This window comes from Oncorhynchus mykiss, chromosome 5 (genome assembly GCF_057628025.1).
Source record: "Oncorhynchus mykiss isolate SJ-2025 chromosome 5, ASM5762802v1, whole genome shotgun sequence".
Classification (NCBI taxonomy): Eukaryota; Metazoa; Chordata; class Actinopteri; order Salmoniformes; family Salmonidae; genus Oncorhynchus; species Oncorhynchus mykiss.
Genome location: NC_143026.1, coordinates 63,560,698 through 63,584,352, shown reverse-complemented (window position 1 = coordinate 63,584,352; position 23,655 = coordinate 63,560,698). Strand labels below are relative to the sequence as shown.

At 41.4% G+C, this 23,655-nt stretch overlaps 2 protein-coding genes across 5 annotated transcripts; one reads left to right on the top strand and one right to left on the bottom strand.

Moving 5' to 3' along the window:
* Positions 1-854: 854 nt before the first annotated feature.
* LOC110524260 (cold-inducible RNA-binding protein B) lies at positions 855-7,596 on the top strand. Of its 4 annotated transcripts, none has more exons than XR_002473567.3 (8): positions 855-976; positions 1,898-2,012; positions 2,133-2,239; positions 4,037-4,190; positions 4,863-4,953; positions 5,201-5,235; positions 5,931-6,037; positions 6,573-7,596. XR_002473567.3 is itself a non-coding variant. In XM_021603747.3 (7 exons), exons 2-7 carry the CDS (start codon positions 1,913-1,915, stop codon positions 6,590-6,592), a joined length of 507 nt encoding a protein of 168 aa, XP_021459422.3. In that variant the 5' UTR covers positions 855-976; positions 1,898-1,912; the 3' UTR covers positions 6,593-7,596. The 4 variants fall into 4 exon arrangements, 2 of the variants coding, with proteins under 2 accessions (XP_021459422.3, XP_021459421.3); XR_002473566.3 differs by having other exon boundaries at positions 4,037-4,211; XM_021603747.3 differs by lacking the exon at positions 5,931-6,037.
* Positions 7,597-9,958: 2,362 nt separating this feature from the next.
* si:ch211-212d10.1 (mast cell protease 8) lies at positions 9,959-16,042 on the bottom strand. The gene is made up of 5 exons (XM_021603742.3): positions 15,829-16,042; positions 13,213-13,375; positions 12,418-12,547; positions 11,971-12,198; positions 9,959-11,813 (listed from the first exon to the last, which is right to left on the bottom strand). Exons 1-5 carry the CDS (start codon positions 15,884-15,886, stop codon positions 11,682-11,684), a joined length of 711 nt encoding a protein of 236 aa, XP_021459417.3. The 5' UTR covers positions 15,887-16,042; the 3' UTR covers positions 9,959-11,681.
* Between the last annotated feature and the right edge of the window lie 7,613 nt (positions 16,043-23,655).

Genomic DNA, 23,655 nt, shown 5'->3' with positions numbered 1-23,655 from the left:
TTTACTTGCATGAACACACGGAATCGAACCAATCGGAACCATGGACAGCCACATTTAGCTTACGTTGATTGGACTAACTTTTGTTTGATATTTTAGTTGTCACTATTAGACTAGGCAGAGGTCCTTTGATTATAAAAATGGTGCTGGAATAGTGGAGGCAGTGCCTGTTTTCTTTGCGTCTTGCTGAACTCGTTCTAAATCTGTCTGAAATGAAGTTGCTTGACCATGCTGTAGGTCGCGTTAGTGTACATGCAATATGCTCTGGACTTCACTGGACAGGTTGCTCTGTGGTTTTGTGATTGAACAAAGATGTAGTGTAATTTATTCTGCGACAGTCTTCTCAGCCTTTAGGCAAGGCATATGAATTAACTGGTTATCACGTAAACACACTTATCACAACACAGGTTGTGGTTTTAACCACGCACTGCTACTGACTGTCACAAGATGCAACATGAAATACCTATATTACCAGTATACATAACTGACATTTTTTGGTGTTAAGTCATCAAATTAACTGAGTGGTCCATTAATTTAAGTTTTTGCTTCTCTGGTATAGTAGTTTATAGGACATTCCTTCAATGTCAACATTTATCTGTAGTACAGGACACTAAGATGTAACACTTAGTTTTTATTTAGAGGAGTTGATGTTGGGAACAACTAAATCATTTGACTTTCATATTGACCCCAAAAAAGGCATCGACTTAAATGAGACCACGGCACGGGCATTTATACTTGAGTTTACTTATCCGTCTAGTTGATGCTACAATTTAACATGCATGATTTCGCGACCATTGACTGATTAAAAGTAAGTCGAGTTGAATTGATATGCTGGGTCAGATGGCGTGTACCTACTTAATATTAATAAGATGGGCGTAACCGCAAAGGTCTCATCAATACATAAACCAGGAGGCCCCGCAACTCATTCGTTCCCATCTACTGCAGGTTCGTCGGAAGAGTCTCACGGTGTTTGTCGGCGGTAAGCGCTTGTAATAGCCTTTTGTTTAAACTTTTAAGTTGGGGACAGTAACAAGATGGTGTCGCGGTAAATTAGGGTCTGACACCCGAGAAGTCTGAACGTGGCTATATATATATGTAACTAGTAGTTAGTCTACGATAACATTCTCGTGATTGTAAATTTAATTCAGTCAATGTATGGACAATTATATTGTGGTGGCATGCGAAAGTCCCCCTTTCTTGCATTCGTCGTTAAAGTAAGGCAATGCCAACCATTTTACTCTGCGAGCGCGCTCACTAGTCGATGCAATGACGCAGTGATGGCTGGCTACCAGGGGCTTCCATTACATTACTATAGCACTATTGTAAAGGCCGTTGTGGTTTAGCTGGACAATGTTGAACAAAGGCAGTTGAATCTAGCTAGGCATAGTACACATGGGGGCGGGAATTGCATTGTGTACATACACGAGTTGGCTAGTTTACTGATTCAAATAAACAAAATAGCACCACGGTCATCCGCTTGTCCAGCGAGGCGTGCTTTTTGTGAGAACGCACATTTCATTGGCTAGGTAGCTCGCTAGCAAGCGTAATGTTGCGCTCTAACTACGGTCTATTGGAAAGGGAAGACGACAGAACTAGCTAGTTACCGGGGGCAGGATGATCTTGGGCCTCTCCTACGTAAACCCCCATACGCGTTTGTGCTTCTCTCGCTCGACCATCTCAAACTCTGCTAGGATCTCGCTGACTTTTATTTATTTTATTTTCGCAATACTAAATACTTTATTAAATCAAGCCATCAACTGTTAGATAGAATTACATTTTATTACTGCGTGTATTTGCACCATTGCAAGAATAGAACATGAACAGGTGTTTGAATCCAAAAATAACCTGCTACTAGTTAACAATCTGAACCACATAATAAACTTGTTATTCCCTTCTACAGTGGTTAAAAGGAAGGATGTCTGACGAAGGGAAGCTTTTTGTGGGTGGCCTGAGCTTTGACACTAATGAACAGTCATTAGAAGATGTGTTCTCCAAATATGGGCAAATATCTGAAGGTAACTAACTGTTACTATTACTGGTGCACCGTAATTCTTTATTTGGGCATGTGGTCTGCTATTTGAAAATGGTTTGAATGTCTATGGTCTAACTTTTAAAATGGTTCTTCCTCTGTCTAGTTGTTGTAATTAAAGACAGGGAAACTCAGAGGTCCAGGGGCTTTGGTTTCGTCACCTTTGAGAACCCGGATGAGGCCAAGGATGCTATGCTGGCCATGAACGGCAAGGTGACAAATTAAACGGGGGGTGACACTCTTGACCCAAACTGCTACAGATCTATATCCTACCCTGCCTTTCTAAGGTCTTCGAAAGCCAAGTCAACAAACAGATTACCGACCATTTCGAATCCCACTATACCTCCTCCGCTAAAGCAATCTGGTTTCAGAGCTGGTCATGGGCACCTCAGCCACGCATGGTCCTAAACGATATCTTAACCGCCATTGATAAGAAACAATACTGTGCAGCCGTATTCATTGACCTGGCCAGGGCTTTCGACTCTGTCAATCACCACATCCTCATCGGCAGACTCGACAGCCTTGGTTTCTCAAATGATTGCCTCGCCTGGTTCACCAACTAATTCTCTGATAGAGTTCAGTGTGTCAAATCGGAGGGTCTGTTGTCCGGGCCTCTGGCAGTCTCTATGGGGGTGCCACAGGGTTCAATTCTTGGACCGACTCCCTTCTCTGTATACATCAATGATGTCGGTCTTGCTGCTGGTGAGTCTTTGATCCACCTCTACGCAGACGACACCATTCTGTATACTTCTGGCCCTTCTTTGGACACTTAACAACCCTCCAGGTGAGCTTCAATGCCATACAACTCTCCTTCTGTGGCCTCCAATTGCTCTTAAATACAAGTAAAACTAAATGCATTTTCTTCAACCAATTGCTACCTGCCCTGTCCAACATCACTACTCTGGACGGCTCTGACTTAGAATATGTGGACAACTACAAATAACTAGGTGTCTTGTTAGACTGTAAACTCTCCTTCCAGACTCACATCAAACATCTCCAATCCTAAGTTAAATCTAGAATTGGCTTCCTATTTCACAACAAAGCATCCTTCACTCATGCTGCCAAACATACCCTTGTAAAACTGACCATCCTACCAACCCTTGACTTTGGCAATGTCTTTTACAAAATAGCCTCTAATACCTTAATCAATAAATTGGATGCAGTCTATCACAGTGCCATCCGTTTTGTCACCAAAGCCCCATATACTACCCACCACTGCGACCTGTACGCTCTCGTTGGCTGGCCCTCGCTTCATACTTGTCGCCAAACCCACTGGCTCCAGGTCATCTACAAGACCCTGCTTGGTAAAGTCCCCCCTTATCTCAGCTCGCGGGTCACCATAGCAGCACCCACCTGTAGCACGCACTCCAGCAGGTGTATCTCTCTGGTCACCCCCAAAACCAATTCTTCCTTTGGCCGCCTCTCCTTCCAGTTCTCTGCTGCCAATGACTGGAACGAACTACAAAAATCTCTGAAATTGGAAACCCTTGTCTCCCTCACTAGCTTTAAGCACCAGCTGTCAGAGCAGCTCACAGATTACTGCACCTGTACATAGCCCATCTATAATTTAGCCCAAACCACCCTACTGTATTTATTTATTTTTGCTCCTTTGCACCACATTATTTCTATCTCTACTTTGTACATTCTTCCATTGCAAATCAACCATTCCAGTGTTTTACTTGCTATATAGTATTTACTTCGCCACCATGGACTTTTTTTTGCCTTCACCTCCCTTATCTCACTTCACTTGCTCACATTGTGTATATACTTATTTTTCTACTGTATCTTTGTTTTACTCGATGTGTAACTCTGTTGTATGTGTCGAACTGCTTTGCTTTATCTTGGCCAGGTCGCTATTGTAAACGAGAACTTGTTCTCAACTTGCCTACCTGGTTAAATAAAGGTGAAATAAATAAATAACCTAAACTCTGCCCTGGAACACAACTCTTTGACTGTTCAATGATGATCTTAATGGTGTATTATCTTCTCACCCAACCTTATCTGTGTCAGTCACTTGACGGCAGACAGATCCGTGTCGACCAGGCTGGCAAGTCTGGCGGTGGTGGCAGGTCCGGGGGCGGATTCCGAGGGGGCTCGTCGGGTGGCAGAGGTGGTGGAGGAGGATATTTCCGTGGAGGCAGAGGTGGTGGTGGTGGTGGAAGAGGTGGGCGTGGCTTCTCACGAGGCAAGTTTGTTGTTTTCTATCCTCCAGCGTCCAGTTTCCCTCCCATGTTTGCCTTGGAGTGACTGACAGACACCCCAGTCCCAACCCTACAAAGATGTCCTCACACCTTCGCTAGCCTGGGATTCTGTGACTTGCAGAACTAACCAGAAGTAGTCAGTGTGTGCACCCCGTGCTCTGACCCTCCCCTCTGGTCCCTCATCCTTAATAACCACTCCTATCCCACTGGGCAAAAATGGATTGAATTAATGTTTCCACATCAAATAATAATTGTTGAATCAATGTAGAAAATTGATTGGATTTGAAAAGTAATCAGCCTGGATTTTGTCATAAAAAATAAAAAATCCAATGACATGGTGAATCTTTTGTTGTTGATTTTATATCAGTTAACAACTCAACCTACTATAAGTCGAAACTAAAAGTTGAACTGATGCCTGTGCCCAGTGGGTTGTCCTTGTGTCTTGTTTTTGTTTTGCAGTGACTTGCCGTTGTCTGGTAGCTGTAGAGGTTTGATTGAACCATCTCTTAGCCTAGTGATAGCATGTCAACACTAAAGTGTCCAATATTCTCTTATCAACTAATTGAACCATAATATGAATACCGTACATGTTGAGTCCACCTTGAGGCAGCTGTTGACCACAAGTTCTATTACAGGTGGTGGGGAGCGGGGATATGGCGGTGGACGTTACGACAACAGAAGTGGTGGCTCATACGGATCAGACCGAGGCTACTACAACAAAGACAGGTGAATGATACACCACCTCGGATACATAGACGCTATATTTGCATATACATACCTGTTAGACAATCGCTGGAATTTGAAAAGACAGGATAGATTCTATAAATTAATCTTAACACATTTCAAGAAGCTTATGTGCCCACTTTTGATAATAAGCAAGCACTTTTTAGGAATAACGTTTTTTCAATTTGATACTACTCAAATGCTCATCCAATTCTTGTTTACTGATGTACATTTTTTCTTCTGCCCACAGAGCGCAAGGAGGAGGATACGGAGATCGTTCTGGAGGTTCGTATAGAGACGGCTACGATAGCTATGGCGAGGCTTCTTAAAAGCTTACACAAGTGTAGGGAGTCAGGATAGGCGGCCAATCCGGTGCCTGGACAGCCACATCACTGCAAGCTGCCATAGATATGTATTCGGCCAATCGACACCAGAGCTTTGGCAGGTCCTTGACCTGTATAGCAGCTGGATGGACTTCAATCGGACTGGGTTCGCCCCCTCTGGTGTTGGGGCCAACCGATGGATGAAAATATCCATTAAAGTAATGAAATAAGTAATTTTCTCAATGTATGAAGCTTTCCTTTAGTCATATGTAATGGAGAAACGGGTTCCCTATTCCCATTCTTGCCTCACTGTATTAAGAAATACACCCTCCCAAGTTACACTTTTGTCTTTCACAATATGCGCCATATAATTCATCTTAAAGAAGGGTTGCAAATGAACCCAGTGGTGGGTTCACTGGGCATTTCCAACATACAAATGCCCTACCTGGTTAGTATTGTAAAATGAGTCATTGGTGCTCATTAAAGGTATGTAGTATATGAAAGACCCAAGATGCCACTTCAGCTCAGCATCCATTCCTTTAGGGAGTAGCAGTGGAAGAGAGGGTCTGCAGATGGGCCTTAGTGTACTTGTTTCCCTCCTTGTTGGAGAGTCTGGGACTTCGTCATTAACCACTGGGCTTTCTCTTCTCTGAACAGGCGGTGCTGTTCTCTGGTGCACAGTGAGGCTGCCTCCTGTAGTTGAAATATGTTGAACTGAAGAAACAATATGTTGATGCCCCAGTTTAGCACTGCAAAATGCCAAGGTAGGCTCTCGGTCTGCAACCGTCTTGGCGCGAGCTGTCAGGGGTTATAGCATTAGCTCTCTACTTCCTGCTTTTCTTGTCATAAGCTTTTTCTGTCTTGCAGCAGCTTGTTTGTAGAGGTATATTTTACTTTTCTTCTTTACCTTGCAGTACTAGGATCTGCATACACAGTGGAGTCAGTCACCTTTCTGGTTGATGTAATCTGTTATTTGCAAGAGTAGGAGGTCAGTTGTCCTATCTGTCTGCTTTTGTTTAGTTCTTCAGAAAAAAAATCTGTCCATGGAATATACCAAGGTAATATTGCTTTTGTGGAGCGACTGTGTTTTCTGAATGGAAACAATGAGTTTATACTCGGATGGCCTGCCTTCAGATGTTTTTGTCACAGTGCCGTTCACACCAGCATAAATTGCTACCAAATCTTAAGTATCTTCAAAAGGGATTAGTGTTCAGTAGCAGCAGGGCCCCTTTCGAAAGACGAGCCTCATACCTTCCACAGAATCATGGTAACCTGTGTGTTTTCCGACTTCCTCTACAGGTGACGAGGGCGGCTGGTAGGACGGAGACGACCGGACTGTCTGTCGTCTGGGCACGGCCCCTGGCAAGGCCTGGTCCCAGCCCAGGGCTTGCTGCTCCGCAACACTTTAAATCTTCTGAAACCGACCATGTAGATAAGAGCAGTCCTGGATAAGTGCGGGGAGGGCTGGCTCGCACTCCGAGCCTCCCACCACTGGTCTATTCCAAGTTTTTGTTTTTTAACTTTCTGATTCTCCTTATTTGTTATTGAAAACTGCAGAGAACTACTTTTTAATTTACAGTTTTTGTGGGTAGCTCGAAAGAGCAAGGCTCGTGCTGTAGGCCGTTGCCTCACTTTGGGCCGTGCACGCAAAGAGGCACAACCTAAAAGACAAGGAATATATCTTGGATAGATAATGTTAACGCTTTTGTAGTTTTAACTCTGCTTTGTAACAAAGTACAAAAATGCTTGCACTTATTTTGTTTATGATTGACTGTTTTGCCAACTGATAATGGTGATGAGCCTGAATGAGGTAAATGCACACAAAGGTCTGAAACCATCACCACCATGTCTGCGCTGTTCTTCCTGACTGAGAGAGGAGAGTATGAGTAGAGACGTTCTCTAATCGACTGGGCTTGCTAGGATCGCTGTGGGTTCCGGTAAATGAGAACTTACTCATTGGTTTTCTGGAGCACTGACCTGTTGCTTGACTGTCCTGTCTATGGCAGGTTCTTGTCTAATTTATTTTGGTTTCTACTGAGAATGGTTTTTATTTTATTAGCTGCACATTTTAAATAAGGAATGTTTTTTTTTTGTGTATCTGAGTCACACAATGGTTTCAAGTACACACAGCGCTGAATTAATGTGAAGCGGGACAGTTCTACTACTTGCAAGCTCTTTTCAACAAACATACTTTCTATGAGGATACAAATAGTGATTTCACAACTGTTCTCGTCATAGCATCAGATTGGTTTTGTATTAGATTTTTTTAAGCGTTCTGTATCTTCATGGTTGTATTTTTCCTAAATAAAAAATTTAAAAAACATTTATAAATCTGTTGCTGGTTTGGTCAGGTTTCATTACATAGGCATATCCATAATCTAGTCATCTGCAAGTGTTTTAAAAAAAGGTGACTTAATAGCTAGCTATACACTCAGTGGCTGGTTCATTAGGTAAACCACCCCATTCACGAAAATGGTTCGCTCTTACATATAGTGAGTCATGTGGCTGCGGCTTGCTATATAAAGCAGGCATCGAGGCATTCAGTTACTGTTCAATTGAAAGTTAGAATGGGCAAAACGAGTGACCTGAGTGTGGTATGATCATCGGTGCCAGGTGTGCTGTTTCCAGTATCTCAAACATCTGGCCTATTCACGCATGTCTAGGATTTACTGAGAATGGTGTGACAAACTAAAAACATGCAGTCCTGTGGAGGAAAACAGCTTGATGATGAGAGGTGAATGGCCAGAACCGTGCAAGCTAACAGGAGGGCCGCAAATAATGCCGCAGAACAGCGTCTCGGAACACAACTCGTCGGTCCTGGTCACTGATGGGCTATTGCAGCAGATGACCTCAACGGTACAGGCTGGTGTGGATGTTTTCCTGGCATACGTTAAGTCCCTTGATAACAATTGAGCATGTTTCCATGCCCCAAAGAATTCAGGCTGTTCTGGATGACCGGTACTAGATGCGTGTACCTAATAAACTTACCACTGAGTACTTGAGATTCTATTGAAAGGAGTATCTGGGTAGAAGTGTGTGTGAATATATATATATATATATATATATAAATACATTTTTAAAGGTACTCACATGCTAAGGAATAAATAGGCTATTGGAACATCCAGGCAAGAGTTAATTATTTTCTGGAAAGTCACGTGAAATGTAGTATTTCACTGTTGGAGGGTTTATAGGCCATGCATGTATAAAATAATTCCAGCAGAGGGGGCTGTTGTCCTGTAATCTATTCCATGTGTAGACAAAACTACCCTGGAACTCAAGAGTATTCTGTCGACCTGAGGTCCCGATCAAACCAATGATTCACCAGTATTCAACAGATCTAGCCTGGCATGCCAGGGCTGATAACGGGGACAATATTTTGTAGGTCGGTTGGAATGCTATCATACTCCATTGAACCACATTGATATATGACTTTTCTTCTGTTGTATCGCTTCTGTTTGCCACAGTATTAGCGATCTTATCGTTAGGCTATGTAAACAAGTCACGAGAGAAGTTGCTTCATTTATTGCAATTAATTTTGCCCTTGGAATACATCCCAGACTGTTTTGAAGGTCCAATATGTTTTTTAAAATCTCAAAATCAAATAATTTCTGGGTAACAATTAAAGGGATAATCCACCTCCAGAAATACAAATCACAAAACCCCTGTCAATTTGGTGAAAGCCTATGTTCTATCATTGGGTAAAATACACATTTTCCCCATGATTTAACTTGTGGTCCATCTGTGAAATCAGGTGTATTATAAAACATCTAATATAATCTTTAAGATCAAATGGATACAAAACTATTTAAAAATAAGGATTGCATTTGGAATATAATCCCTTATTTAATATTCCAACAGATTGGTGGTCTAAAATTTTTACACAAATGCAACTTTGATGTGGGTAAAATCCCTATTAAGCTTGCAAACTTTCATAAACAAGTACTTCTAACTTGGAAACTCATGTACCTACACAATTTTTCCCCACATAGTTATGCAATCTGGAGTAATAAAGACATAAAATACAAAAACAAGTCTTTGTTTTTCCAGAACTGGTTTGACAACATTATCTGGGTTAAACAATTATTGAATAATGATGATTTTATTCTATATGATTATCCAGGATTCATGAGAACACACAATGTTACATTTACTCCTGAGGAGTATCAAATGGCATTTTATTAGATATACTATATTTGCCAGACAACAAGACTTTGTTCCAGTTCACTTGTCCTAGGGCTGCATTCCATTACATCTAATAAGGTGAAAGAAGTATCCTACAAACTCATTCATAGAATCTACCCTGTAAAGACCTTTATTATACACAGATTCAAAATAGCTATTGATAACAAGTGTGTATTTTGTGGTTCTGACCCAGAAACTCTTGACCATTTATTTTGGGACTGTTCTTATGTCAGAAGATTTAGGAGAGAGTTAGATTTTATTTGAAAAGGAACGACTATTAATGTTAATCTGAGAGACTGATATTATGTTTTGTTTTGATCCAAATTATATGGACCCTGATTTAACTTTCATTGTTAATTTGTTTATTTTTCATGGAGGATTCTTTATCCATAAAATGAAGTGGGCAGAGAACAAACCCCTCTTCACATTATTTAAGATAGAATTTAAATATTTTTTTAAATGATCAGTAAATGTAAAAGCAAAAAAGCAATATGCACCATAAAAGTGTTTGACAAATTTATTAAATGTATTTATGTGCTCTTGTTTGTATATTTTTGTTTTTTTATGTGTTCAAAATGTAAAAAATAAATAAAACATCTAAATATATATATTAACAAATGCAAAAAAGTACACATTTAAAAAAAAAACTGAAATCAGGAAATCTTGTAGGAATGCGTCATAGATACATGGTTCTCTTCACTGGAAATAGAGGATAACATGCTATCACATTTCATAAAGCTTTTAAAACAATTACCTGCACTCCAGATCGCCAAATCAGCCAATATATGGCATTGGCATATGTGTCTATAACACATCCATCCGTTTATATCATTATGACAAAGTGTATATTTCGCTTAGATGTGCTCAATCAATTATTAAACTCAGTTTTTCCTTCTCGCAATGCGCCTTGTGTGTCTGTGGGAAACATGGGAAAGGCAATTGTTGCCATAGCAACGTCATCTGCCCTTGCTCTGGTCCATTTTTATTGTGCCTCAGTGCTCTAGTCAGAGATAATTGCAGGTTGAATTCGGTGAAATAGACTCCTAAATTGATAGTGCAGTTTAAGCGATTTTACAGCTAGCTAGTTAATTCACATGCTGATATTGACTTTGGTATTATACGTTTGCTAGCTTAGCTACCTAGACAGCCCAGAGAGAGTATTGCATTGTGGGTTTTGTAGTCAATTTTTTAGCTTCAACAGATTTCAACACCGATTTTCTCATGTTGCTACCAAGCTTATTATAATGAGAAAACGAAACATTTGTTCACCAAAAATATTGTTTTCACATATTAGTGTTATTTAACACTGTTAATCATGGGCATTTGTGGTTTGGGGTGGATACCCTTTAAGTACCTGTTTTCAATGAAAATTGTCAAAAAATAACAAAAATAGCATCTTAGCAAATAACAGTTTCTCAAGCAAGAATTTTACTAGGACTGTCTGGGAGTCTGAGTGGGGAGGGGAAAACTGAAAACGAACTGTTATTGGCAGAGAGGTTTGGAACTCTTTCTTATGGGTCTATTAACTAACTGATGTCACCAGGCAGGCTGAAATTTCAGGCAGCCTTTTCAAACAGCTCTCACACTAAAAGGGCATTATCATAATTTTCACAATTTCACAGTATTATTCCAATCTCATAGTGTGGAAATAGATATAAAACACAATAAATCACGTTTTGGACTGCACTGGGCCTTTAATGTATTTTACATGGACTGTATGTTATTCAGATGTGCACAAGGGGGCAGTCTTGTTAAGATTTTTGGTATGCTCAATGTCTTTTACTGCTCATATATTTTCAATATAGCCTACTCCAAAATGCAGTAAGCATTGTGTGATTGCCTCACTGTTTAAGGGACAACTTGTTCAAAGCACCTCTTCTCAGTTTGCTCATATTGATATTCACAAAATAAATGTGTTCAATAACATCAACTCTCTACTTATTTAATCCCACAATTCACAATTTAAGATTTAAAACAGCTGCAGCACAGAACAGGACTTGAAAGCATTGTTTGACAGATGGAAATTCAGAGGCTTCAACACAGAACAAGGAGGTTATACTAACAATCTTTGGCTTACTGCATGAAGGCACACAGACATTAACCAGCACCGTTAAATCAATCAGAAAGCATCATAAACACATTCAGATTCTGCAGTATCATAATCATGCTTCTAGGGACTTGGGTGAACAAATGAACAAACTGTATAGGTTTCTGGTCAGTGTCGTATCAATTATTCATGGTGTTGGTGATCCAGTCCAGGTAGTCAGGGATGCGCGTGTAAATGTAGAGTTGGTCTATAGAGCAGGACACCACCCCATAGGCCACACCGTTACAGACCAATGGACTTCCGGAGTCTCCCTGGAAATAACACATGGTGACCACGATACTGACCAAATGAACAGGCACATTTCACTTGGAATGATTCATGCCATCCATCAAGGTGAAAGTATTGTTTTCTTTCTTTACTCCCATGTTCTTTCCCCTGCAAAATGACATACTTTAAGACGCCACTTACCTGAGCAGGTCCATTTAGTCCTGCAGAGCAGAACGCATGGTTGTCTGAGCATACTTGACGCACAACCAGTGTCACGTTGAGGTCCAGTAGCACAGAGGATCCTTTGTTTACTCCCCTGATATTGAAGCCCCAGCCTGACACCAGACAGTCCTTGGGCACCTCCTCATCTTCTGTCTGCGGGAGGCCAATGGGTCTCACACGGTTGGTGACAAGCACATTCTTCTCCAGCTGGGAGGAAGAAAGAGCGGGGATGTCAAATGTTACAACTTACAACCTTAGATGTTCTATAACCTACCTTAATAGTGGTAAACTAATAATTATTATTTGTTGTGACATGTCTGATACAAAGAGATTGCATACTTTGACATTGTAGTCACATCAACATGCATTGCACAATTAAACATAAAAACAGTATGTATAACTTTAGGTCCTAGCTAGGAGATTTACCTTGAGTAGCATGATATCATTATCATGTTCTTCATTATCATAATGTGGATGTGGAAATGCCTGTTTCACAAACATTTCCTGAGCGCTTTCCTGTTGCACGTTGTGGACTCCCAGCTTGACCTTAATGGATCTGTAACATACACAGACACAATGTAATACAATATACTGTGGTCTTACACATATCTGCACCAGGCAGTAGTGGGTTAATCACAGAGGCTGATTGAAAACATAATGTTAATCTATGTCATGTCAATCTACAGTATATTCTTGCACTCCCCTTTGTTTAGCATGTGGCTTGACATTTCAACAGTCTGCAATACATCTTAATGGTGCGTGATCCAATGTATTGGTAGGTTTTTCATACTGGACCTTTGTTTGGCTATTGGAGCTCTTAGCCCTGGGCTAAGCTGTGTTTCACATCTTAATTCTCCAAAGGGGACGTTAGAAATGCATGATGTCAAAATGTGTAAATGCAAAATTAGGAAGAGCTGTGTGAAACATGGGGTAGCGTAGGATAGCCCTAGCCTAAAAACAGTAAAAAATATTCAGGTGTGAAAAACCTAGAGACATTGAAATGGTGGCCTATTAAAATGCCCTTTTAATAGGTGGGATTGCAATAAATATCCGTGTTTGACTAGCAATAATTTTGCACTTGTTTTGGCTGAAATCTAATTCCCTGCATATATAAGGTAGGAAAGAGAAACAGTTGCATGATTTATAGGGCAGACAATGGCTTATATCTTCCCATATGTTTGCCCCTGGTATTCTCTCACTAGATAAGCGGACATTACTGACCTCCCATTGCAGTGGGCAGCAGTCATCACAAAGTCCTCTCTCACTAGAAAGCCAGCACAGTTTTTGGGCTTCAGGATGTTGGTGGTAGCCCTCTCCAGGAGGACCATGTAGGGTCTACTGTAAGGCACGGCCTCCTTGCCCCCATAGATGCGCCCTGCATGCACTGTGACAGCACCAAAAATCAGGACCCACAATATTTAACGATAGATGTGCATTTTTCATCTTACCCTCATAAAGGTTATGCAATACTTGATGTACACCCCCTCCATATCTAATTGGACATTGAAGCTAACATTTCAAATTTGGCTCTAATACTCCAGCATTTTGGATTTAAGATAGAATGTTTCACATGAGGAGACTGCCCAGAATGTCACCTTTTATTCGAGGGTATTTTCAGACATATCTGTTTTACCATTTAGAAATGAAAGAACTTTATATATCTAGTCCCCCATGATCTTTGTCCCTCTGTAACTTTCTAACTTTTTATCATTCACAATTAATTTGTGATTACTCATAATCATGGTAGCATCTACATAAATGTAGATGTGTTCAGAAACTATTCTAACTTCAAATAAAAGTGACTCCAAAATGACTCTATACATTACTAACCATTCACTTCCTGTTGAGCAAAACATAATCCGAAACACAACCAAAACTGTAAAAGCTGTAAAAGCATCCAAAAAGGTTGTAAAGCCAAAAGCTTGATGTAGTCATTGTGTGCAAGGAATATGGGACCTACCAAACTTTTAACTACTTAATACACTATAAGTGAATTTGTCCAAATACTGATGGGGGTACTAGATACAGTCAAAGGTTTACATACACCTTAGCCAAATACATTTAAACTCAGTTTCACAATTCCTGACATTTAATCCTAGTAAAAAAATCCCTGTCTTAGGTCAGTTAGGATCACCACTTTATTTTAAGAATGTGAAATGTCCAAATAATAGTAGAGAAAATGATTTCTTTCAGCTTTTATTTCTTTCATCACATTCTCAGTGGGTCAGAAGTTTACATACACTCAATTAGCATTTGGTAGCATTGCCTTTAAATTGTTTAACTTGGGTCAAACTTTTTGGGTAGCCTTCCCCAAGCTTCCCACAATAAGTTGGGTGACATTTGACCCATTCCTCCTGACAGAGCTGGTGTAACTGAGTCAGGTTTGTAGGCCTCCTTGCTCGCACACGCTTTTTCAGATCTGCCCACACATTATCTATAGGATTGAGGTCAGGGCTTTGTGATGGCCACTCCAATACCTTGACTTTGTTGTCCTTAAGCCATTTTGCCACATCTTTGGAAATATGCTTGGGGTCATTGTCCATTTGGAAGACCCATTTGCGACCTAGCTTTAACTTCCTGACTGATGTCTTGATATGTTGCTTCAATATATCCACAATTTCCGTCCTCATGATGCCATCTATTTTGTGAAGTGCACCAGTCCCTCCTGCAGCAAAGCACCCCCACAACATGATGTTGTCACCCCCATGTGTCACGGTTGCGATGGTGTTCTTCGGATTGCAAGCCTCCCCCTTTTTCCTACAAACATAACGATGGTCATTATGGCCAAACAGTTCTATTTTTGTTTCATCAGACCAGAGGACATTTCTCCAAAAAGTACGATCTTTGTCCCCATGTGCAGTTGCAAACCGTAGTCTGGCTTTTTTATGGCCGTTTTGGAGCAGTGGCTTCTTCCTGGCTGAGCGGCCTTTCAGATTATGTGGATATAGGACTCATTTTGCTGTGGATAAGGATACTTTTGTACCTGTTTCCTCCAGCATCTTCAGAAGGTCCTTTGCTGTTGTTCTGGGATTGATTTGCACTTTGCACTTGCGGAGGTCTACCATTTTTTTCTGAGGTCTTGGCTGATTTATTTTGATTTTCCCATAATGAAAAGCAAAGAAGCATTGAGTTTGAAGATAGGTCTTGAAATACATCCACAGGTACACCTCCAATTTACTCAAATTATGTCAATTAGCCTATCAGAAGCTTCTAAAGCCATGACATCATTTTCTGGAATTTTCCAAGCTGTTTAAAGGCACAGTCTACTTAGTGTATGCAAACTTATGAACCACTGGAATTGTAATACAGTGAATTATAAGTGAAATAATCTGTCTGTAAACAATTGTTGGAAAAATTGCTTGTGTCATGCACAAAGTAGATGTCCTAACCTACTTGTCAAAACTATAGTTTGTTAACAAGACATTTGTGGAGTTGTTGTAAAACGAGTTTTAATGACTCCAACCTAAGTGTATGTAAACTTCCAACCTCAACTGTAGATACATGCATTTATTTTCTAAATGGTAAAACAGATATGTTAGAAAATATCCTTATTTAAAATATGACATTCTGTACTTTCACCTCATACCAAACATTTTGTCTCAAATCCAAAACGCTGGAGTATAGAACCATATTTAACATTTTGACTTTCTGTCCAAATACATATGGAGGCGAGCGAGTCAGCTGTCTTTTATCAACACTTTTCAAACACATTTTCTTACTGTACATTCCTTGAATTCCCTTCAGTACAAGTTTGGATTGGTAGTAGTAGACTGCAAAAGTACATCAAGAGCCTGAATCAATACATACATTTAAAGTCTAGGTATTTGCTTTCTTTACCTTCGCTGTAGAAAATGAGCATTAGGACCAGAGTACCCAGGTTCAGTGGAATGCCCATAGTGAATGGAGTTCAGTTGAGCAATTGATGTGGTTGGAGACCTGTGAGAAATGTCCTTCAGTCTCTTACTACACTCCAGCTTTAAATAGGCCTTGGGGGAGACAGACCAGGAACTAATCATCTATGCATATATTATGAGCGATTGACACTGAGAGTGATGAATGACAGAGCTTAAACCCTTTTATGTTGTGTGCCTGTCATTTTTCCTGTTGTGTGCATCTTTCATTTAACATTGGTTGTGCATGTAGCCTACTGCCTCTGAACCACTACAAGCAAGACATAAATATTTGAAATGGTGATACTATAGCTAGTTGTTGTGGACTATAGGGGTCTTTCGGGAATATCATGGGGCTGAAAGGAAAGAACACAGACACATGGATTATTTTTGAGAACTATTGTCTGCTGTAACGAGAGAAGACCCTTGTGGGTGACATTGAACACATATCCTATGATGATGATTTATGTTTTGATAGGTTTATACGATGCGAAAAGCCACTTCTAGTGTGTGACCCAAGGCTGACTTATAATTGAGTCTACTGGTGCATCCTTTAGCATAAATCAGGCCATTTGGCCGACTGTGATCCAAATACATCCGTCATAATTTACCATTCAATGTCTCTGAGGTAGAAGCAGCAGACAGCTTTGAAGATTCCCATTCCCTGTTCAAAGTCATGGCTCTTGTAAGAGCCTCTTTGTCTGCCATCGGGCTCCAGAGGTAACGCTATTTCAACGTAACCCCAGTCAAAAGAGAGTGTATTGAAATAGGATTGGTTTGATATAAGGGTTACTTATACCAAGTGCTTTCTGATCTGGGTCATTTGTCTGGTATGAAGAAGGCATTAGAGTCCTTTGGGAAGAAATCAAGAGGATCAAGTGACTCTCTTACAGTATATTATATTAACATGCACAGACAACAGTGAGCATCACGGTCAGTCATTCTACTTCCAACCAGAAATCCAAATAAAATGATACCACTATTAGAAATATTAATGGATGGCATAAATCAAACGCAGTTAATTATGTATCTTGGGAAAAGTAAAGGAGAAGCTGACTTGAAAGGTATGGGTACCCTCGGTCGTAAAATACCAGCGCCCAACATCGTTATTCTCTTTGAAAATAACATTTGAAGGATGTTCCATTTATTCAAGTGGAAAAATTATTTTAGATTGGAATTAAACTTCAGGGTCAATGATTGGACCACGGACTGTCACACAAGTATCAGAGCTGCCTCAAGGATTTAAGTCTAGATCACTTTTAGGAATGTCCATTAATCTTACACATTTTGCATTTTCCCCATTGGCATGGTGCAATTTGTTTCCAATTGCTTCAGTTGATTTTAGTTCATAACATAATAATAGCAGGGTATTACTAGTATTACTATTTGCCAGAAAAGCAATGAAACAGTTGGCTCCTCTTCTCCCTGTGACCCATGTGAACATATCTATTATTGTACTGTCTCTCACACCCACACACAGGGATGCTGAAGCTGCTTCTGGTTGCCATGCAAATCTAAACCAAAGTTCTGTTTTCTGATACTTTCAAACCACATGAACCTCCTTTCTCCCTAAGTGACCCTCCTGTTAAGTTGTTCCAGATACCTTTATGGGATGTATAAAACCTACCAACCAGAAATGCATAAAAAAAATGTGATTTGGTAACAACCTATTTCCCTTGGCTGAAAAGGGTACCCATTTGTTTCTGGTATGCAAATAAACTGACCGCATAGCCCCAGGTATGTCTATTACATACCTTCCAGAGTCTAGACTGAATAATACTCCCTTTCATACCTGAGCCACAAGCTTTTTATTTTAATTGTTTGGAATAATGTGCAACAGTGAATTTTGTGAGGAGAAAAGTGGCAGGGAGAAGTGAATGGGCTCTGGGAGCTGTGCGATGGCGTAATGGGAATCACAGGAGGAGGCAGAGAGGAGCTGGACAAAGAGGCAGCCCAGCAGGAGAGGCCTTTACCGTCAGTCTGTCAGTTTTATTGGAACCGCGGGGGTTGAGCTCCGCCTGGTTTAGCCATTGGCCATTGAGGTAGAAAGCGGGGGGAAGTAGTTACAGTCGTAAAAAGTCCATAAATCATGTTGCAAATTACATGTTTATTAAGAAGAAAACAAAACAACAACACTAAAATGAGGACCAAAAAACGGACATTCCTTGATTTCTTATTGAAATCACATATGTGGTAGGCAGGGGATTCATTCCTGACCCACTGTAGAGTTGTGGATGTGGCATTATCTCTGTAGTATGATCATGTTATAAAGAGGGCTACACCCAGAAACACATGGATCTGTGTGCCGACGACACGACGGTGGTTGATCACCGAAGACGATGAGACAGCCTATAGCGAGGAGGTCAGAGACCTGGCAGTGTGGTGCCAGGACAACAACCTCTCCCTCAATATCAGCAAGACGAAGGAGCTGATTGTGGACTACAGGAAACGGAGGGCTGAGCCCGCTCCCGTTCATATCGACGGGGCTGTAGTGGAGCCGGTCGAGAGCTTCAATTTCCTCTGTGTCCACATCATTAAGTTCTTACATGGTCCACACACAGCAACACAGACGTGAAGAGGGCACGACAACGCCTCTTCCCTCTCCGAAAAAAATTGTTTTGGGGCATTGGCCCTCAGATCCTCAAAAAGTTCCACAGCATTGAGAGCATCTTGACTGGCTGCATCCCCGCAACTTCTTGGCATCCGACCACAAGGCGCTACAGACGGTAGTGCATACGGCCCAGTACACCAGGACCTCTATATCAGGCAGTGTCAGAGGAAGGTCCTAAACCTTTTCTAAAACTCCAGCCACCCAATTCATAGACTGTTTTCTTTGTTACCGCATGGCAAGCGGTACCGAAGCACCAAGTCTGGAACCAACGGGACATGGAACAGTTTCTACCTCCAAGCCATAAGACTGCTACATAGTTAGTTAAATAGGTAACCAAATAGCTACCCGGACCATCTGCATTGACCTTTTTTGCACTCATTGCATACGCTGCTGCTACTGTTAATTATCTGTTACTTTATTCGTAGTTATATTTGCATATCTACCTCAATGACCTCGTACCCCTGCACATCAACACAGTACTGGTACCCCGTGTATACAGCCAAGTTATCGTTACTCATTGTGAATTTATTAGTACTTTTATTATTACGTGTTTTACTTTTCTATTATTTCTCTATTTTATTTGTCTCTGCATTGTTGGGAAGGGCCCGTAAGTAAACATTTCACTGTCAGTCTACACCTGTTGTTTACGACGCATGTGACGAATAAAATGTGATTTGATTTATGTTGATAGGATGGAGAAGTACTGAAGACTAACTTCCTGAGTCCTCCATCAGCTCAGTTCTGATTTGTCTGTCCAGATAACTAGCTACAATGCCTCCAGCCTCTGACTGACATCCTGCCATGTTTATTATAGAAGTAATCCTTTAGCCACATGTCCATCGTGGCCTCTGAAGCGGCTCACATGACAGCCGAGTGGTCTATGGGACTCTTGGTTGAGAAAGTAAAAATCAATAGACATAAAATCTGTAGGGGCTCCAGAGTGGCACAGCGATCTAAGGCACTGCATCTCAGTGCTAGAGGCCTCACTACAGACACCCTGGTTCAATTCCAGGCTGTATCACAACCGGCCGTGATTGGGATTCCCATAGGGCGGCGCACAATTGGCTCAGCATCGTCCGGGTTTGGCCAGTGTAAGCCGTCATTGTAAATAAGAATTTGTTCTTAACTGACTTGCCTAGTTAAATAAAGGCTAAATATTTTTATTTTATTTTAATAAATAAAATAAAAAATATATCTAAAGTCTAGATGCTGTTCTTTAGATGAGGGGGGAAAAGACAACTTCAGTAATAACTTTTATAAGGCACATAAACTGAAATATTGTTTCTAAAGTTTGGTGTTTCACATTTCCACAGATGTGTGTTTCAAAATCCCATTCACACTATCAACAATGAAAACTTTGTAAAACCCAGTCGTATGTATTTGAGGGTGTTTTTTTCGAGGAGCAGGGTGAAATCAGGCCATAGTTATGCACGCATTGCCCTCTCTCTCTTTCTGAGAGGAGAGCTGAAGAAGAAAGGCCCATGTTTGCTGGGGTCCCGCCGGGCCCTGGAAGAGGGCCCTGCCAAACAGACGCACACTAGGCCAGGGGAGGGAGAGAGGAGCCCAGAGTAGTAGCTCACCCCAACCACGGGACCAGGGGATGTGACTAGTCCAGGGGACAGAGAGAGGAGCCCAGAGTAGTAGCTCACCCCAACCATGAGACCAGGGGACGTGACTAGGCCAGTGTTCCCAAATGGTCCCTTACCCCTTTCCACTTGCTGAACCAATGAAAATGCTAGTTTAAGTAGGCTTACCCAAGGAGGAACTCATGCCTTTCCCCTGCATAGAGAAAAAAAATGGGGGTGGATGCACTCCCTCTCTACACAATCATAGGTAAATTGCTATTTGTTTGACAGCCTGGACTATTTAGAGAGCCAGAGGTTATGCTGTTAAGCTTCTTGGCAGACCTCTGTGCATGACTTCATCTGATTTTTTTCATAAGCTTCTTTATGACAGAATCAATAACAAAATATTAATGGTAATAGTAAATGGTAATAACATTTGACAGCTGGTCACCTGTGATTCTTTTCACCAAGTATCATGTCGAGACCGAGGCCAAGTGCACATCCTCTGCCCTCCTCACTCCATTCTATCATTGCTGTATGTTTCCAAAGATGACTCCTGCTGTACGAAAGTGCTTGGAACCGTTTCGAAAGCATGCAATTAACAGTAGCATGCGTTTTCTGATGAATGGTGAGACTGGTGAACCGTACTGTACTAAAAAAACAAGTTATCTGATCAGGTGCTGATATCTGTATCGCTTCACGAGATATACAGGTTTATTAGGCCTTACTCCTCCTGTGACACAGACAAAAAAAAGTATCTGTATCATCTGTCATGTAACCGCTATGCACACGGCTCAGTCCACTCAAACACAAATGGAATTAGTTTCAAAATGACATGTGTAGATTCTTTATCGTTATGTTTACAATCTGACAGGACCACACAGCAAGCGATATACTGTACGTCCTGAACATCTTGAAGCATTCGGATGAGTAACACACTCAGGAAATGTGTCTTTGTGAAAGTCATGCACTTATCATGATGAGTTGACTGGCCACGCTTCCGCACGTAGTGTATCTTTAGTGTGATTATTTACAAAAACAGGCAAGAACAGAAATTAAGTAAATAGATATGGCAAAGGCAATAGGCCAAAAGCTTCATGGTGATTAACTAGCCCCTTCAACTGTCTGTGTGCCAGACCCTCTTGGCCAAGTCAGCTAGATGTATGCCTGTCGCCATGGTAACACCACAAGGGTTGCCAAGGCACTAAGCGGATATTACCTGACATCCCACTGTCCAGCACTCAGCGTCTGATGAAAGTAAGACTTCATGCAAAAGTCTCTATCCTATTTACACAGCTGGAAAGGTACTGGGGCTACTCAGGTAGCTCATGCTTTCCTACAGTTACTGAAGGCCAGGGAAATAGCAGAGATCCACCTGCGATTTCAATACATGATCTCCAAGTCACGGGTTAAAATGTTTTTTTGTTGAACTAAATGTAGCTTTTATACGTGCAAATGATCTGTACATCAACACAATAAATGGGATTAGGGTTTCTTAATTGATGGAAGTCCATCGGGGGGAGATTGGATCAGTAATCAGAGAGAATTAACATGATGAGCTAATGTTGTTATTAATGTGGTTAAGAATAGAAAACCTGCTACTGCTCGTTCTCCTCCGTCGGCGGAGACACAGACACGCACTCTGACTAGAGTTTTAACTAACTTTAGCCCAGGGCAGGGATATAGCTAGCTAAATAGTGCCTGGTGGGCTAGCTAGTTAGGCACCTTGGTTGGCTGGCTACATTAGCTAACCACCGTATCTCACCGTGGTGTAGTCGAACTTCCCCAATAGACGGTGACATGCTAGCGAATGTGCCTAATGTTAGCGATTAGTTCTAACTAGTGAACATTAAATATCCCTTCCCTGATGGACTAGCTAGCATATCACCACCTGTGGGGTCTGGGAAAAATTCTGACTATATGTAACAGTATAATTTTAGACCGTCACCTCGCCCATACTCGGGCGCGAACCAGGGACCCTCTGCACACATCAACAACAGTCACCCACGAAGCATCGTTACCCATCGCTCCTCAAAAGCCGCGGCCCTTGCAGAGCAAGGGGAAACACTACTTCAAGATCTCAGAACAAGTGACGTCACCGATTGAAACACTATTTATAGCGCGCACCACCGCTAACTAAGCTAGCGTTTCACATCCATTACACATACAAACAATGATTTAACGTAACTAGCTAGCTAAACGTTAAATAAATATCCGTGCCCTGTTGGGTTAACATTAGCTAGCATGTTACCACATTGAAAATGGTTACTACACGAACAGTGCGCTAGAAAATAACTCGCTGGCTAGCTAGCACACAATGGACTTGTAGGCTAAATGTTTTCCAATAAAAAACACATGGTTTTGTTCCACGAGTGCATCTGCTGTACATGACTAGTCAGATAACTTGTGAAGTCAGTTATACATGTCAGCATGGACGGAAATTAAGCTAGCCTGAGGCTGGTACTTTTCACACTCGGCTAGTAGACTATGTGCCAAACTAGCCTGACACGGCAATGAAATGGCTTGTAGAAAATGTGCAAACTAGCCGGACACATCAATGAAATTTTACCTTTATAACCATCGCATGCCACAGATTTAGGAATTAAATGTGCTAGTAGAAATCGTGGTCATTGCCCAAAATCCTTATGTTCCATCCCGGAATGAATCCTTATAACTGTTGGTCCTCCTCAGTGACCTCAAAGCTGAGTGTAGTATAGCTCATAGTGCAATACTTCACCTCTTTAAGCAAATAGTACCCTAGATTGTCCTGATCATGTAGTTGAACATTCCAGATAATTCCTCCATCCCAGCAGAAATATCCCAACCACATAGTAGGATTTTAGATGTGCAGATAGACCAAAGCCCAGCCTATTTTACTGTGACTATGATCAAATCTGTGGGTTAAGGTATTTTTTATTTTATTTATGTATTCATTTTTGCCCCCTTTTCTCCCCAATTCCGTGGTATCCAATTGTTAGTAATTACTATCTTGTCTCATCTCTACAACTACCGTACGGGCTCGGGAGAAACGAAGGTCGAAAGCCATGTTGTCCTACCAAACACAACCCAACCAAGCCACACTGCTTCTTAACACAGCGTGCCTCCAACCCTGAAGCCAGCCGCACCACTGTGTCGGAGGAAACACTGTGCACCTGGCTACCTTGGTTACCGGTCATACCCTCCCTAACCCAGACAGGAGGCGCAATATGAGTTTGTCAGAGGTCATCGCACTGAATGGGGATGGTGATGGAAGCTTTTGTGGTCCACACAACGAGAAGTGACAGGTGTTCCAGTCATGTTGAGCTGACATTGGACCTGCTGCCAGTACGGATGATCTTCAGTATGTCCCTCCCTCCTTGATATCGAAATCCTTTGACATCACTGCTTCCTCAATGGTAATGTAACTTGCACCGTAGGGACACTTGACCTCCCCAACTGCTGTGGTGCCCATCAGGCACCCAGGATCCCAGGCCCTGTGACCCAAAGCCCTGACTCCTGCACATCCATCCCTGTAGCCATATTGAATGCCTTGATGCCCTCCTCTTCGTTATCTGTATTCCACTTTACAGACAACACCCCATTCAACAATTGTGATCTG

Bases quoted from the DNA above. Each gene is read 5' to 3' on its own strand.
- LOC110524260 (XM_021603746.3), top strand. From the start codon at position 1,913: ATGTCTGACGAAGGGAAGCTTTTTGTGGGTGGCCTGAGCTTTGACACT. The intron at 2,013-2,132 runs GTAACTAACTGT...TCCTCTGTCTAG, and splicing joins ATATGGGCAAATATCTGAAG to TTGTTGTAATTAAAGACAGG. The intron at 2,240-4,036 runs GTGACAAATTAA...TATCTGTGTCAG, and splicing joins TGCTGGCCATGAACGGCAAG to TCACTTGACGGCAGACAGAT.
- si:ch211-212d10.1 (XM_021603742.3), bottom strand. From the start codon at position 15,886: ATGGGCATTCCACTGAACCTGGGTACTCTGGTCCTAATGCTCATTTTC. The intron at 12,199-12,417 runs GTAAATCTCCTA...TCTTCCTCCCAG, and splicing joins ATGATATCATGCTACTCAAG to CTGGAGAAGAATGTGCTTGT. The intron at 11,814-11,970 runs GTAAGTGGCGTC...TGTTATTTCCAG, and splicing joins GACTAAATGGACCTGCTCAG to GGAGACTCCGGAAGTCCATT.